Below are 12266 nucleotides of genomic sequence, written 5' to 3' on the forward strand. Positions count from 1 at the left end.
CGCCGCTGGGCAAGCAGTGCTCATTCCAGGTGCAAAAGGAAATACTGCTTGGACTTGAACAGGGTCAAGGGTGAGAAGTTCAACTCCTACAATAAATCATCCCAAGCTGTAGTAACACGTTTCTATGACCAAAAAAGAAGTGTGCGCTACATAAAATATGTCTTTTAAGTCCATGGATCTTTGACCCCACGAGTTTAAATAAATGTCCATATTTTAGGTGCTGTTCAGTCTAGAGCTTTATAGCGCATTCGTTCTTCAGACGGGCTCATGGGTTTATCACTTCACGAGAATGACCGACATTGATGGTTTTCTTGATAAAATTATGATTTATTTATTATTCTGTGCGCAGCATTTGAAGGACAATTCAGCTTTCATTGTTGATGATCTGAATTGAAATTTGAAGCTACTTATTTATCACTAGGGCAGCCCGGTGGTCCAGTGGTTAGCACGTCGACCTCACAGTGCAAAGGTACCAGGTTCAATTTAGGCTCTGGCCTTCCTGTGTGTAGTTTGCATGTTCTCCCAGAGCCTGTGTGGGCTTTCTCCGGGTACTCCGATTTCCTCCCACATTCCAAAAACACATATGACAGGCTGTTTGACCACTCCAAACTGTCCCTAGGTGTGACTGTGAGCGTGGATGGTTGTTCGTCTCTTTGTGCCCTGCGATTGGCTGACAATCGGTTCAGGGTGTCCCCCACCTACTACCCGAAGACAGCTGGGATAGGCTCCAGCACCCTCCACGGCCCTTGTGAGGATAAAGCGGGTTGGGAAATGGATGGATGGTTGGATGGTTGGTTGACCTACCATGAGAGTTTTCCAAACCTCAAATTAACCTGCTGTGATTAATTTGTACAATTTATTTTATTCCCCCGCCTACTTCCCGAAGAGAGCTGGAATACACTCCAGCACCCCCCGTGACGCTTGTGAGGATAAAGCGGTTCAGAAAATGGATGGATGGATATTTATCACTACCAAACAGAACAGGCCCGGATTATTTTCCACGGGAAATGAAACCCAAGTGATTAAAGTCAAAGAAAATAATAAAATCAAAGTTAGGAATAAAAAATAATAGTAATAAAATGAAAAACAAACACACAAATGAAGTACAAATGTGGTTCAAATCTGATTCTGGGAGCTCAACCATGTTCACACTGTGTTTCAGCCCCAGCCGGTCAGCGTTGAAGCCAAGTGTGTGGTAGGTCGGGTCTGGATTTTTAATAGTCCACCGTGACATGTTTGTACTCATGTCAGCGTCTGCCCCAAACAGTTGTAAACTAGCTGTTTATGAGAGGGAGTTGCTGTGAAAAAAAATAAAGCTCGGTGTTTCTTGACTTTCACACCAGCTGGCGAAGGAGAATGCCGCCCCAGTGTTGTGGTGTTCTGCGTGAAATCACACACGAGGGATTTTTTTTTTTTGACGCGGGTATGTGTAAGGTTTGGCCACAGGATTTGGGAAATGTTGTCAAGGAATGTTCATCTTCATTCGTGAACAATATTTTCATTGTATTATTTGATTCTGCTTGATTGAACTTTTCATTTCTTACATTTGTGTGTTGAAAGAATATGCACATTTTGATCCCAACAGCTGGCCAACCACGTTTCACCTGCCAATTTTGTTTCTTAAGCTCCGCCCAGATTCCTGATTGTCCAAACAATCAAATGCTTCCCTGCTTTTGTACGTGTCTGTTCACATGATTTGTTTTGAGTTTAACTTAAGCGCCTGTTTCTAGTTTGATTTTGTCCTGGTAGAAAAAAAAAATGAATCTTTTTGCTTGAAAGAGATTTTTTTTTTTTTGGATTAATGATCACAAGAAGTATATCGCTCTTGAAAGTTGTCAAAAAATATTTGTAAAAAAATGAATGTTTTAAACATCATGACAATCATCCAAGGTTAATTTTTTTCTTCTTTTCTTTGCTGAGCACTTTTGCGACACACAGGCTTTATTTGAAGAGCAACTTTTTCATTTTTGGGGGGAGCTGGTTAATTTTACGGATCCGAAGCGGACGTTTTATTAAACAATAAGAACATGACAATATAACAAATGAACAATTGTTTTTTTTTATATATATCACCAAGAATTTGGACCCACTAAATGTTGTTTCATTAGGTCAACTACAATTCAAAACTGTTTGACACCCCAAAAAATATGCGTGTTTTAGTTTTTGGATTAGTTTTTTTGATAACTACGACAACCTTATTCATGAAACAAAATTTCTCATGGAATATGCCTGTTGCCGTGTTACAAACTATAGTGACCTGTTGTTTCGGTCAGATTTTAGTTGGTGAAAGTCTTCAACATTCTTGGTTTAAAATGTTCTTGTTACAGGAGGGTAACATTTTTTTTTTATGAGAGTAGAACGATGATGTGTGATGAATAAGACACACTGGATCCAGTTTGGCAAGACGTGCCATGAGAACCATTCATCCCGCCTCCTTCAGAAACCTCAGCATGTGAATATTTCTTTCCAGTCGACTCAGATAGCATCTAGGCAGCAACAGTTGGTCCACTTCCCTCCGCTGCTGCATCACTCATCGCGCGGCGTTGCGATTTTGCCGCAACTGGAGCGTGAAGATGAAGTTTTAGATTGTGGTTCTCCAAGGAGCATTTTGTTGCCAAATATATTTCATTTGTCACTTTAACTGTTGCACAGCTGTCATTGGGTGGTACTACTGCACACTTACATTACGGAAAGATACTTAGATGTCATGTCTTTGTTTATCGTAGTTACTTGTATTTGCGATACTAATGTAGCCTGTACGACAAACACACTTGACCAATAAAGGGGATTCTCATTCTGATTCTGAAATGCACTTGGAAATTCTGTCCATGTTACCAAAGGCTATTTTTTCAAAAATCTCTTTACTTTGTTATGGGTGTGAATTAAAAAAATGGAAGCAATTTTCACAATAAAACAATTTGAATAATCCACAGCCTAAAACTGTGGTGATCAGGGACGTGGTCACGGATAACTGGTGAGACCTGTCCCTCAACTGATTGTAACAAGGACGTTGAGCATGCCGTTATAATGATCTCCGTTGTGGTGTGTGTGTGTGGGGGGGGGGGGGGGGGGCGCGAGTGTGTGCGTGTGTCCTTTGACCCCTCTCGCTATAATTAAGGACACATTTTATCCTAGTTTGTCTTCGGTGTGGCTTGGGGGAGGGGTGGGGGGTGGGGGCTGAGGTGCATGAATATGCTTGCATGCGAATGTGTGTGTGCGTGTGTGTGCGTGTGTAAGTAAGTGAGTGAATGCACCCTAATGTGCCCCCATCCAGTTTCTACTCCACACTGACCCAAGCTGCCCTCCATTTGTCTAAAACTAGTGCTTCTGGGCTGATTGGTCATATCACTTTCACTCACCAGTTCTCTCTCTCTCTCTCTCTCTCTCTCTCTCTCTCACACACACACACACACATGCACGCACACATGGTGAGGCAGAACCCTTGGAAAGGTGCATCCTTGGGGACTCGTCGTGAAATGAGCTCTCGTGCATGTGTGTGCGCGCGCGCGTCTGCTTTTGCTCAGCTGTTTCCTGCCAGCAGCCTGCGAAGGCCTCTCGCTTACGCTTTCGACTCAGTTTGAAAGCTGTTTTCTTGACGACGGGAATGACCTAGTGAGAAACTCCGAAACTGTGGACGATGTCATGAGGAGAGGAAAAAGTGACAGCAAAATGGATGGCACTAAAATCCGATCCTCTCCCTACCACCGAGCGTACGGCACCTTTAGAACAAACAACATGTTGAAACGTTCTCTCCATTGCCTTCCAGTGCGACTTTCTAATTGCCGTGTAAGTGAAAAATGTTCAGGTATAATTTCATTTCATGTTGAATAAACATGACTTTTACACGTGTGATGTTTTTTTTTCCGCGCGCGTCGTTTGACTCTGAATGCTGCCTTTTTCAATGCTTACGATGTGGAGCCGCAATGATTGATGAATTTGAGAGTGAGAATTTAAACATACTTTGCTCCAGTACACACCTTATTAAAAACAATAATAATAAATCCATAATAATCTCTGCACTTGACGACCACATTTTATGACAATATAGCGAATCCCAAATTATTCATACCCTGGACAAATTTGTGTTCATGAAATGAAAGTGAAAAAAAAATTCTAACATATCATCAGATTTTTGAGGATCTCTTGCATACTCAATTTAGATTAAATTTCTAAAACTGGGCAGCAGGTGGATTTTTTTTTTTTGGTCATAGCTAAAAATTACATTGCATGGTAAAAGCGCTCATGAGTCCAACCTCAGAATTTTTTTTAAATAAAATAAAATCTCAAAATAGCACATCTTGACCTGAAACTTGTCCATGGAGCAGGCAGCCCGAAAACCTGCATTCGTAAATGATTACAACCCTGCGTTGTCCACTTTACTAGGCGGGATCAATACTTTTGCAACCAAAGCAACAGGTCTGCTCACAGGACAAAGGCAGTCTAGTTTAGATACACATCAGCCAATCAAGGAACATGGGTGTAAACACCAACTTGAGCTTTTATCTTCTGTCTTTCTACATCCTGACTCACATCTTGTCTCTTATCAGACTTAACAGCTTGTTGTGTAGTTACGCAGCAATTCAAAGAATTGAAGTGACGTTTCTGAAGCATTGCAAAAGACTTCAAACAGCCACTGAGCACAGTTCATTGGGGGGATGAAAATGGTTTAATGGCGCTTCTGCTTTCAAGAAAGGACAAATACACTTTGAATTTATTTGGACTCTCAATATTTCTCTTCGTCAAAGTGTGCTTTGCAAAAATATGGAAGTGATGCCGACGGTATGTTGAACCTAGTTGAGCCTCTGGTATTTTTGGTTTGATATTAAATCCAGAACACTAGCATTGGTTCGATCATCCAAATGACACCAACCTGCTCCAAAGGCAAAGAAGAAGATCTTGTCCGTGTTCTCTTCCAGCAGGGCTTTCACCCTTTTGCCCATCCGCTCGTTCCGCTTGTAGATGAGTTCCTGCCTGAAGTAGCTGTCTATTTCCTGGGCGGTCACCTGCTCGCTGGGCGGCAACGTTACATTATTGAAGTTTGGGACCTGCCATTGACAAGGTATTGATTGAGAACTTATTTTTTTTGAAGATGCCAAGTGTCAAACAATGAATCACATTGCACTCAATTTTTGAAATAAACTGTGTGATTATTCAAGATAACGAAACTGCCCAAAAATATGGCGCTCAGAAAATCTGGCTGAAATGCAGCTTTAGAAGGAGATTGGGGGGGGGGGGGGGGGGGGTCAAAGTAGGAGGTTTGGTGGGATGGAAAGGTCGGGCAAAGGGGTTAAGGGTTACTACCAAAGGTCAAGGGCCGTGTCATTGCAACACTCCATGGGGTGAAAGGGTCAAAATGACTCTTAGCCTATTAGCGAGAGGGAACGTCGCTTGACGATCATATCCGAGCAGTGATCCTGAATCCGAAACCAAACTTCTTTCTTGGTTAATGCATCCCCCCGCCCCCTCCCACTCCACAAAAAGAATGGATTACCTCATCATTAACATAGAAGCAACTTCATTGGTCAGGGAAACAAGAGTCACCTGTGAGGTGTCACGGTTGAAGATGATGGAGTTGAGGTCTCCGCAGTTGTAGTGCCTGATGAGGTCTTCTGTCGTATATGGGACCTGAAGGCTACCGGCCCTTAAAGACTCCTGCTGTAATAAAGTCTGGTTGAGGGCAAAGATCACCTAAAATGAGAGGAAGAACAACAATATGCTTAGGTTGTTCATTTCCACCCGTACAGATTTGTAGAATATGAGAGATTCCAAATAGTGGATGATGAAGAAGAAAATGAGCAAGTATGATCTTGATGTTCTTAGACCAACATGAATGAGAGCACTTGCCTTTGCCATTTTCCATTATATGACTTCAAAACTCCCAATTTTGTGCAGCCATCGCACAGCAGGCTACAGAAAATCACTTTAAAAGTTTCGAAATGCTAGAAGTCGCTATTAGGTACGCTAGTCAATCATGACCTCCTCTGGAAAAACGACAACAGAAAAGTCCGAATTTCACTACAGCACAACCTAAACCAGTGAGGTTGCATTATTTGACATTTAACCAAAAGTCCCCCCCCCAAAAAAAAATTGTTTTTGAAGTCACACAAAGCTTTGCAGTAAAACTAATGAGAGAGCGTGGCAGCCTTTACAGCAGCTCCTATACTTTTTGTTCTTCCACTTTCTTCCTTTCATAACTTTGCTGCTGTAAATCGGGAATTTCTCCATTGTGAGACGAATAAAGCTTATTTTTCTTAATCTTTGGCCTGCTATTGCGCAAGACCTCAGGGTCGCTCATATGACCTCACATCAGGGAGCATCAGATGATTAAATCTGCGCACGCTTTGTTTGCTCTTGATCTTTTTGTGGTACTGTTATGACACTGAATCTAGTAAAAAAAAAAAATCTAGACTCAGCAAGTGGTGTTAAAAGATGAGCCACAAGAGAGAAGAATAAACACCTTGCGGGATATGTGGTCCCATTCCATTCAAACGAATAATGAATGTCAGGCATTTGACTGTACTGTAGTTTTATTAGATTCTGATCACGATTATAGGGTCAGTGCGAGAGATTTGTAATGGTAAACCAATCGCCCCCAAACCGGATATTCAGTGAGAACCAGACAGCCCGTAACCTCAACATTATGAGCTGCTAGTGAGCGATGGCAGTCAACCAAATCTGGAGAATTATACCGAGGAATGAAAAGCCATGTTGATGAGGTGATGGCAAGTGGTGATTCTGATCAACCCCGAAGATTTACTTAACAACTTCTTCGTACGACAGGAGCAGTTTGTCCTGCGAGCGCCTTCACACTCGATTGCCACAGAGAGTCAGCTTTTGTGTGAGCGTGAAATCGGCCAGTGCTTGGTGAGAGGACCCTGGCGAGCCCGTCACCCTCTGATCCGCGCTGCGGGGAAACGCACAAAAAAACCCAGGCACAAACACTGAAGGTTCGCGGGGGGGGGGTGGGGGGTGCGTCCCAGCCCCCCCGTCTTAGATCGACCGAAGCCACCACTCACCTCTGCGCGTGGTCTCTGAGCGCATCAATGTATCAAACTCTCAGAAAGAACAGGAAAGGGACGTTGGTAGGAACGGCTCTTCAAAGTGAAGATGTGTGTATGGAATTAATACTGTATTGGCCCGAATATAAGACTGTGTTTCTTGCATTGAAATAAGACTGAAAAAGTGGGGGTGGTCTTATATTCGGGGTCTAGACATTATACCCATTTACGACGCGAGATGGCGCCAGATACCATTGAAGCGAATGCTGAACTTGACTCCCCAGGCCAAAGCGAACTCCTGTCAACTCCGTCTTATATTCGGGCCAATACGGTAATAATAATAACCTGGAACCTGATAAGATGATCAGCTGTCCACTGTGGTGACCGCTGTCCCTAAAAGGGGTCATACGATGTGTCCACAGTATGAATGAATGCTGATGCAATTCACTGCACTGTGCATACCCTTACGCCAAGCAGGCCGACCCCAGCGTCTGTTTTGTTCGTGTTACGGCCCCCGAGGTCCTCCGATGACACTTTTCCCGCTCGGCCGCCCAATTGTGGGAGCCTTGGTATAGCGGCGTTGAGGAGGGTAAGCATGGAGCAGATGCCTTCTTGTCAAGGGACAAAGAACCCCTCCATCACCCTGTCCTCTCCTCTCCTTTGCGCTCGCTTTAGGCTTTCATCAGCCGCGCATCAAAGTGGAGCTCTGCATATGAAAAGGGCCCCCCGTTTTTATGCCACGCAAATTAGCCTATCGCCGCCCCTCCCCGACTTTCACAATAACACCCTCACATCTGTGCCCCGTCCGTGAAGGAAGGCCCTCATCTGCGGCGTTTCCACTCTCTTTTTCTCAGCTCTCTCCTCTTTTCTCCACTCGCCGTGCCTTTCAGCCCCTTAAATTACGGCTGTGAAGGGAGAAGGAGGGCGGCAAGAGGGGGTAACCGGGAGGGGTAGGGGGGCTCAATCTTGGCCAGATAAAAAGGATGGCAGCTAAAAACAGGGGGACGTTTAGAGAAGGACTGAGATGCAGAGGGGAAGCAAACAAACATGAAAGTGAAGACGGATACAGAATCCGAAAGAAAAGCTGAACGAATGATGTCTTTGTTTCTGCCGGTGATTCTTCTTCTTGTTTTGGTGCACTCTGGGTCAGTGGGTGCACTTTCCCACTCCCGCTCCTTTCATCAGGTCCCCCCACCGTTTCTTCTTCTCATCCGCGTTTGCCCCCCCCCCAGCCCGCGCCCCTCCGGCATCCACACACAGACACACCCCTTGCTGATATCAAAGCTAACGGAGCCAATGAAAGTCAATAATTGTCCATTGTCATGGAAATGCTCCCTCTTGTTGAGATTGAGTGGGGTGGGGAGTGTGCATGCACCGCAAACATTATCACACTCGGATTCCCACATGTGGAGATTTGGAGTGCTCAGTAGTTTAAAAAATATATCAAATAAAATTGGACTCTTGCCACTCTGTCTCTAGAGTGTTATGATTTACTTTTTCTTGAGAAGAGATTAGCTCCCAGTCTTCATTCTTCAGTCGGGAGTTACAACTATATTCCTTCATAGCATCTTAGGCTTCCGTTTATCTTCGTATAAAGATCTACAGCCTTTCTCCGGGGAGATGAAATACAGCCTGCGAGAACCTGAACCGATTTTGCAACATTTTTAACTCGTCATCCTTTTCAAGGTTCTGAGCGATCTAAAAGCTGTGCCGACGGCTTCTAGCGGGAGGCAAGATACATCCTGAACTGGTCGTCAGTCAACAGACCACACAAATAGACAACAATGCAAATGCGACACTGAAAGGTCAGAGGCAGTGTTAAGCACACAACCATAGGAATGCACTCATCAGATGTTCCGAGACATTCCCTGGAAAAGGCTTTTGCCAATACCGAGCACTAAACCGGTGTTCGTGGGTAGCTGGTCTTGGACTGTTGAAACCATACTTGCCGTTGATGGTAATTTGGAGATGGGGCGCTCGATCAGGCAAGAGAATACAGGAAGACTCCTTTGAGCGTTACCAAGAATTAGGCATTTTGGCTGTCTTTTGTAGGGTATGCCCTCTTCCATGACATAAAAGAGCCATTTCCCAATGACAAATGATTTTCCTTCCGATTCTGATCTCATCAGATGAACTGTAACCCTACTACAGAAGGTTCAGGAAAGTATCTGAGACGAAATCACAAGAGCGAGAAATGACTTCAACTCGGTTACAAAAAAGATACAAGCGCTACGGAATATCAGATAAGGATCGGCGTTTTGGCTCCAGACATACCTCTGAGTGATATCATCAGTAAATTATTAGTTGGTCCGCTCGGCTCTAAAACATGAAGTACTGTATGGTATCATCAATTAAGCAATGGGACTGAGGTTTCCACAGCAGTGGCCTTAAGACTTCTTTGTGGTTTCTCGAACCACGCGCTGCGATCGCTGTGATTTTAAGAAGTGGATTAAGTCATCATGTCCCATAGTCCGAATCCACTTGGACTATGGGACTTCAACCCTTCCGGAGACAGCGGTTACTACAGTGGACTGCTTACCGTGTTATCAGGTTACAGGGTGCATGAAAGGGTCGTATTTGTCTGGATGGTTCGGTGGAAGGTAGTCAAAAACAATATTTCTCCCTTTTAGGTAGTTTGGCCAATTCTGCCCGTATATTCTCGTATTTACACATTCACTGTCATGTAAATGTATTCCAAAGAGCCCCAAGATATATTTTGAGTTCCTCAAAAGTTGATCAATCATCCTCGTGTCATGCAATTTCCACACTGATGATACTGTGGGTGAATATGTGGTTTGCCGTGAGCTTCAGCTCCTCATTTATCACGGTTTCTTCGACGGATTGACTGTGGCAAGAGAAGCTAACGGCGATCCCGGGTCCAAGTTTCATTCAGCAGCTTTTTAACCGACACCGTGCACTTAAACGCACACCCATCCATCACCGCGGCGCAAGTAAGCTTTCGCTTTTCCGCTGAAACCTCAGCTTTTAAACACTCACCCGTATGTAAACACACACACTTGTCTGTTTAACTTTGCGATACTGTTTCCACACTTTATCCAACATCCTTTCTAATCTCGCTGCCTCGCCTCCCCCTCCGCTCTGACCAACACGTTCCCGCGATGATTTCATTCCTCCCCTCCTCTACACCCTGCCCCCCCCCTTTGATCGAGCACGTTCCCTCTCTTCCCGCTCGTCATATGCCTCTTTCCATCCATCTCTCCCCCTCCCGCCTCGACGCTTTGATCCTCAACATCCCCTCTATCAGCCAGCTCTCTTAAAGACGTGACCCCTGCATTCCTCGGGTCACTAATGACCTCCTTGCCGTGCTTGCGTGCGTGTGTGTGTATTTGGGTGCGCAAATGTGTGTACACCTGTGTGAGATTAGCTCTTTGCTCCAAGTGTACATGTAGTCCACCCGCATATATGTTACAGCTTGTGTATGTGTGTCTTTTTAAATGTTTCAATATTGCGGATGATTGGCTGACCCCCGCGGAGCCAAAGGTGGACCTGCTTTTTTGTATTTAGCTACAGTATATTAACTTTTCACTAAGGAAAAACTTGTTTCCGTGACAGTAGATTATGCACAACTCTTGAGCAACTCTGAGATCCCTGAGCAACAGAGTTTTTGTGATTTTAATTTTGGGAAACTGATGGTCCAGTTAAAATGCATATTTCAGGAACCTAAAATGTCCATCTGTCCATTCATTAACCGAGTTGCTGATCCTCACGAGAGTCGAGCGCACGCTAGAGCCTATCCTCGCTGTCTCTAGGCAGTAGGCTGAACTGGTCGCCGGCCAATCGCAGGGGTGCACATAGATGAACGACCATTCGTGCTCACAATCACACAATTCATCATAATTCAGAGAGCTCTGTAACCTACCGTGCATGTTTTTGTAACGTGGGAGGAAACCGGAATACCCGGAGAAAACCCACTCGCAGAGAAGGCGTGAAAGCAACCTGATGCTAACACACAGGTGAATGCTGAGACAAGCATTCACACAATTGCTCTTGTGGCTAGATATAGAAAGAAAGAAAAAATAATTCTGATCTTACATGAGAAAAATGAACTTTATGGAAGGCAATAAATACTTAATTGACTTCAATATCTTGTTTGATTATTAGGTCAACAAACTTTAGGTTTTTTTTTGTCCACGACTACGCTGTACAATAAATAACATATAATAACAACACATTCACCATATTAATGGATCTGTCCCAGAACTGTGACTCGCCTGTCGATTTTAACCATCCGCGTCAATAAACATGAATGTCAGCGTAAACTCCCTCGCCAGTCTGTTTTGCCTTCAATGAAGGGGAACATTTTAGCCCCTGTTCAAAAGTGACCCCTGGGCCCTCAGTCAAATATACAAAGAGTCCAGTCGTCCTTTTTGCCTTCTCCCTGTTACCATTTCTTTCCCTTCATCCAAAACCTAAATTCTCTCTCTTTCTTTCTCTCCCTCTCCCATTCTCGCTCTCTGCCTAAGTCTCTCACCCTGTAAAAACATTCTCGCAGGGTGCATTTACCTTGGTGCCCTGACGCAGCCAAAATATTTAGGCTGTCACGGGGAATCAGCCTCAACCCAAATGGCTTGGAGGTCCGTGTGTGTGTGTGTGTGCGTGTGTGTGTGTGTGGGTGGGTGTATTGGGGTTTGTGTTAATTGAAATGCCAAAGCCCCAAACCAGCCTCTCAACACAATCGTCCCTCACTTGCACCCCAAAAAAGCAAAAAGTTTCCAGTCTTTCAAATATAAAACATTTCCGATGTGACGGTTTGTGCATTATTTTTGTTTTTTATTTTGTTGGTCACACTCACTAAAAATGTTGAATAAGGCACTTTTGAGGCGAGAAAGAACACTCTTCTGACCTCTTAGACTAAACAACGGAGGACCGGCAAGTTAATGACAGGGACACTAATAGTCATGGCTCGACTCATACTGTGGTCTCCTGATATTGCGCTGAAGTCTCGTATTCGTAATATAGTTGAACCCGCGATGTGAAAAGTCAGTCTCGAAAAATCACACACAACCTTGGCACCTGTCATCACTATCGTGGAAGAGACTCGCTTAAACCACAGAAACCGATTTATTCCTCAATGCGTATAATTCCCGTGCTGGTTCACATCAGAGCACCGAGACGCGGTGCACACGTGTCCGCTGAGCATGCGAGCGACAAAAGCTGTCAGTAGAAACGGTGTGCCTTTGTGTCTCGCTCCATAATTTTGTGAATGGCAAGATTTCACAATCTTGCTATTTTTGTTTCACTTCAAGA

The 12266-nt window shown here is 44.3% G+C and overlaps 1 protein-coding gene across 1 annotated transcript in view; it reads right to left on the reverse strand.

The window, feature by feature from the left end:
* The window catches only part of trabd2a (TraB domain containing 2A), a 49160-nt gene that overhangs the window by 13450 nt on the left and 23444 nt on the right, over positions 1 to 12266 (reverse strand). Inside the window, exons 3-4 of the mRNA XM_052051257.1 lie at positions 5542 to 5688; positions 4871 to 5045 (exon numbers count right to left, since the gene is read on the reverse strand). Of these exons, the coding sequence (XP_051907217.1) occupies positions 4871 to 5045; positions 5542 to 5688 (322 nt within the window). The remainder of the gene's footprint in view (positions 1 to 4870; positions 5046 to 5541; positions 5689 to 12266) is intronic.

This window comes from Hippocampus zosterae, chromosome 18 (assembly GCF_025434085.1).
Source record: "Hippocampus zosterae strain Florida chromosome 18, ASM2543408v3, whole genome shotgun sequence".
Lineage (NCBI taxonomy): Eukaryota > Metazoa > Chordata > Actinopteri > Syngnathiformes > Syngnathidae > Hippocampus > Hippocampus zosterae.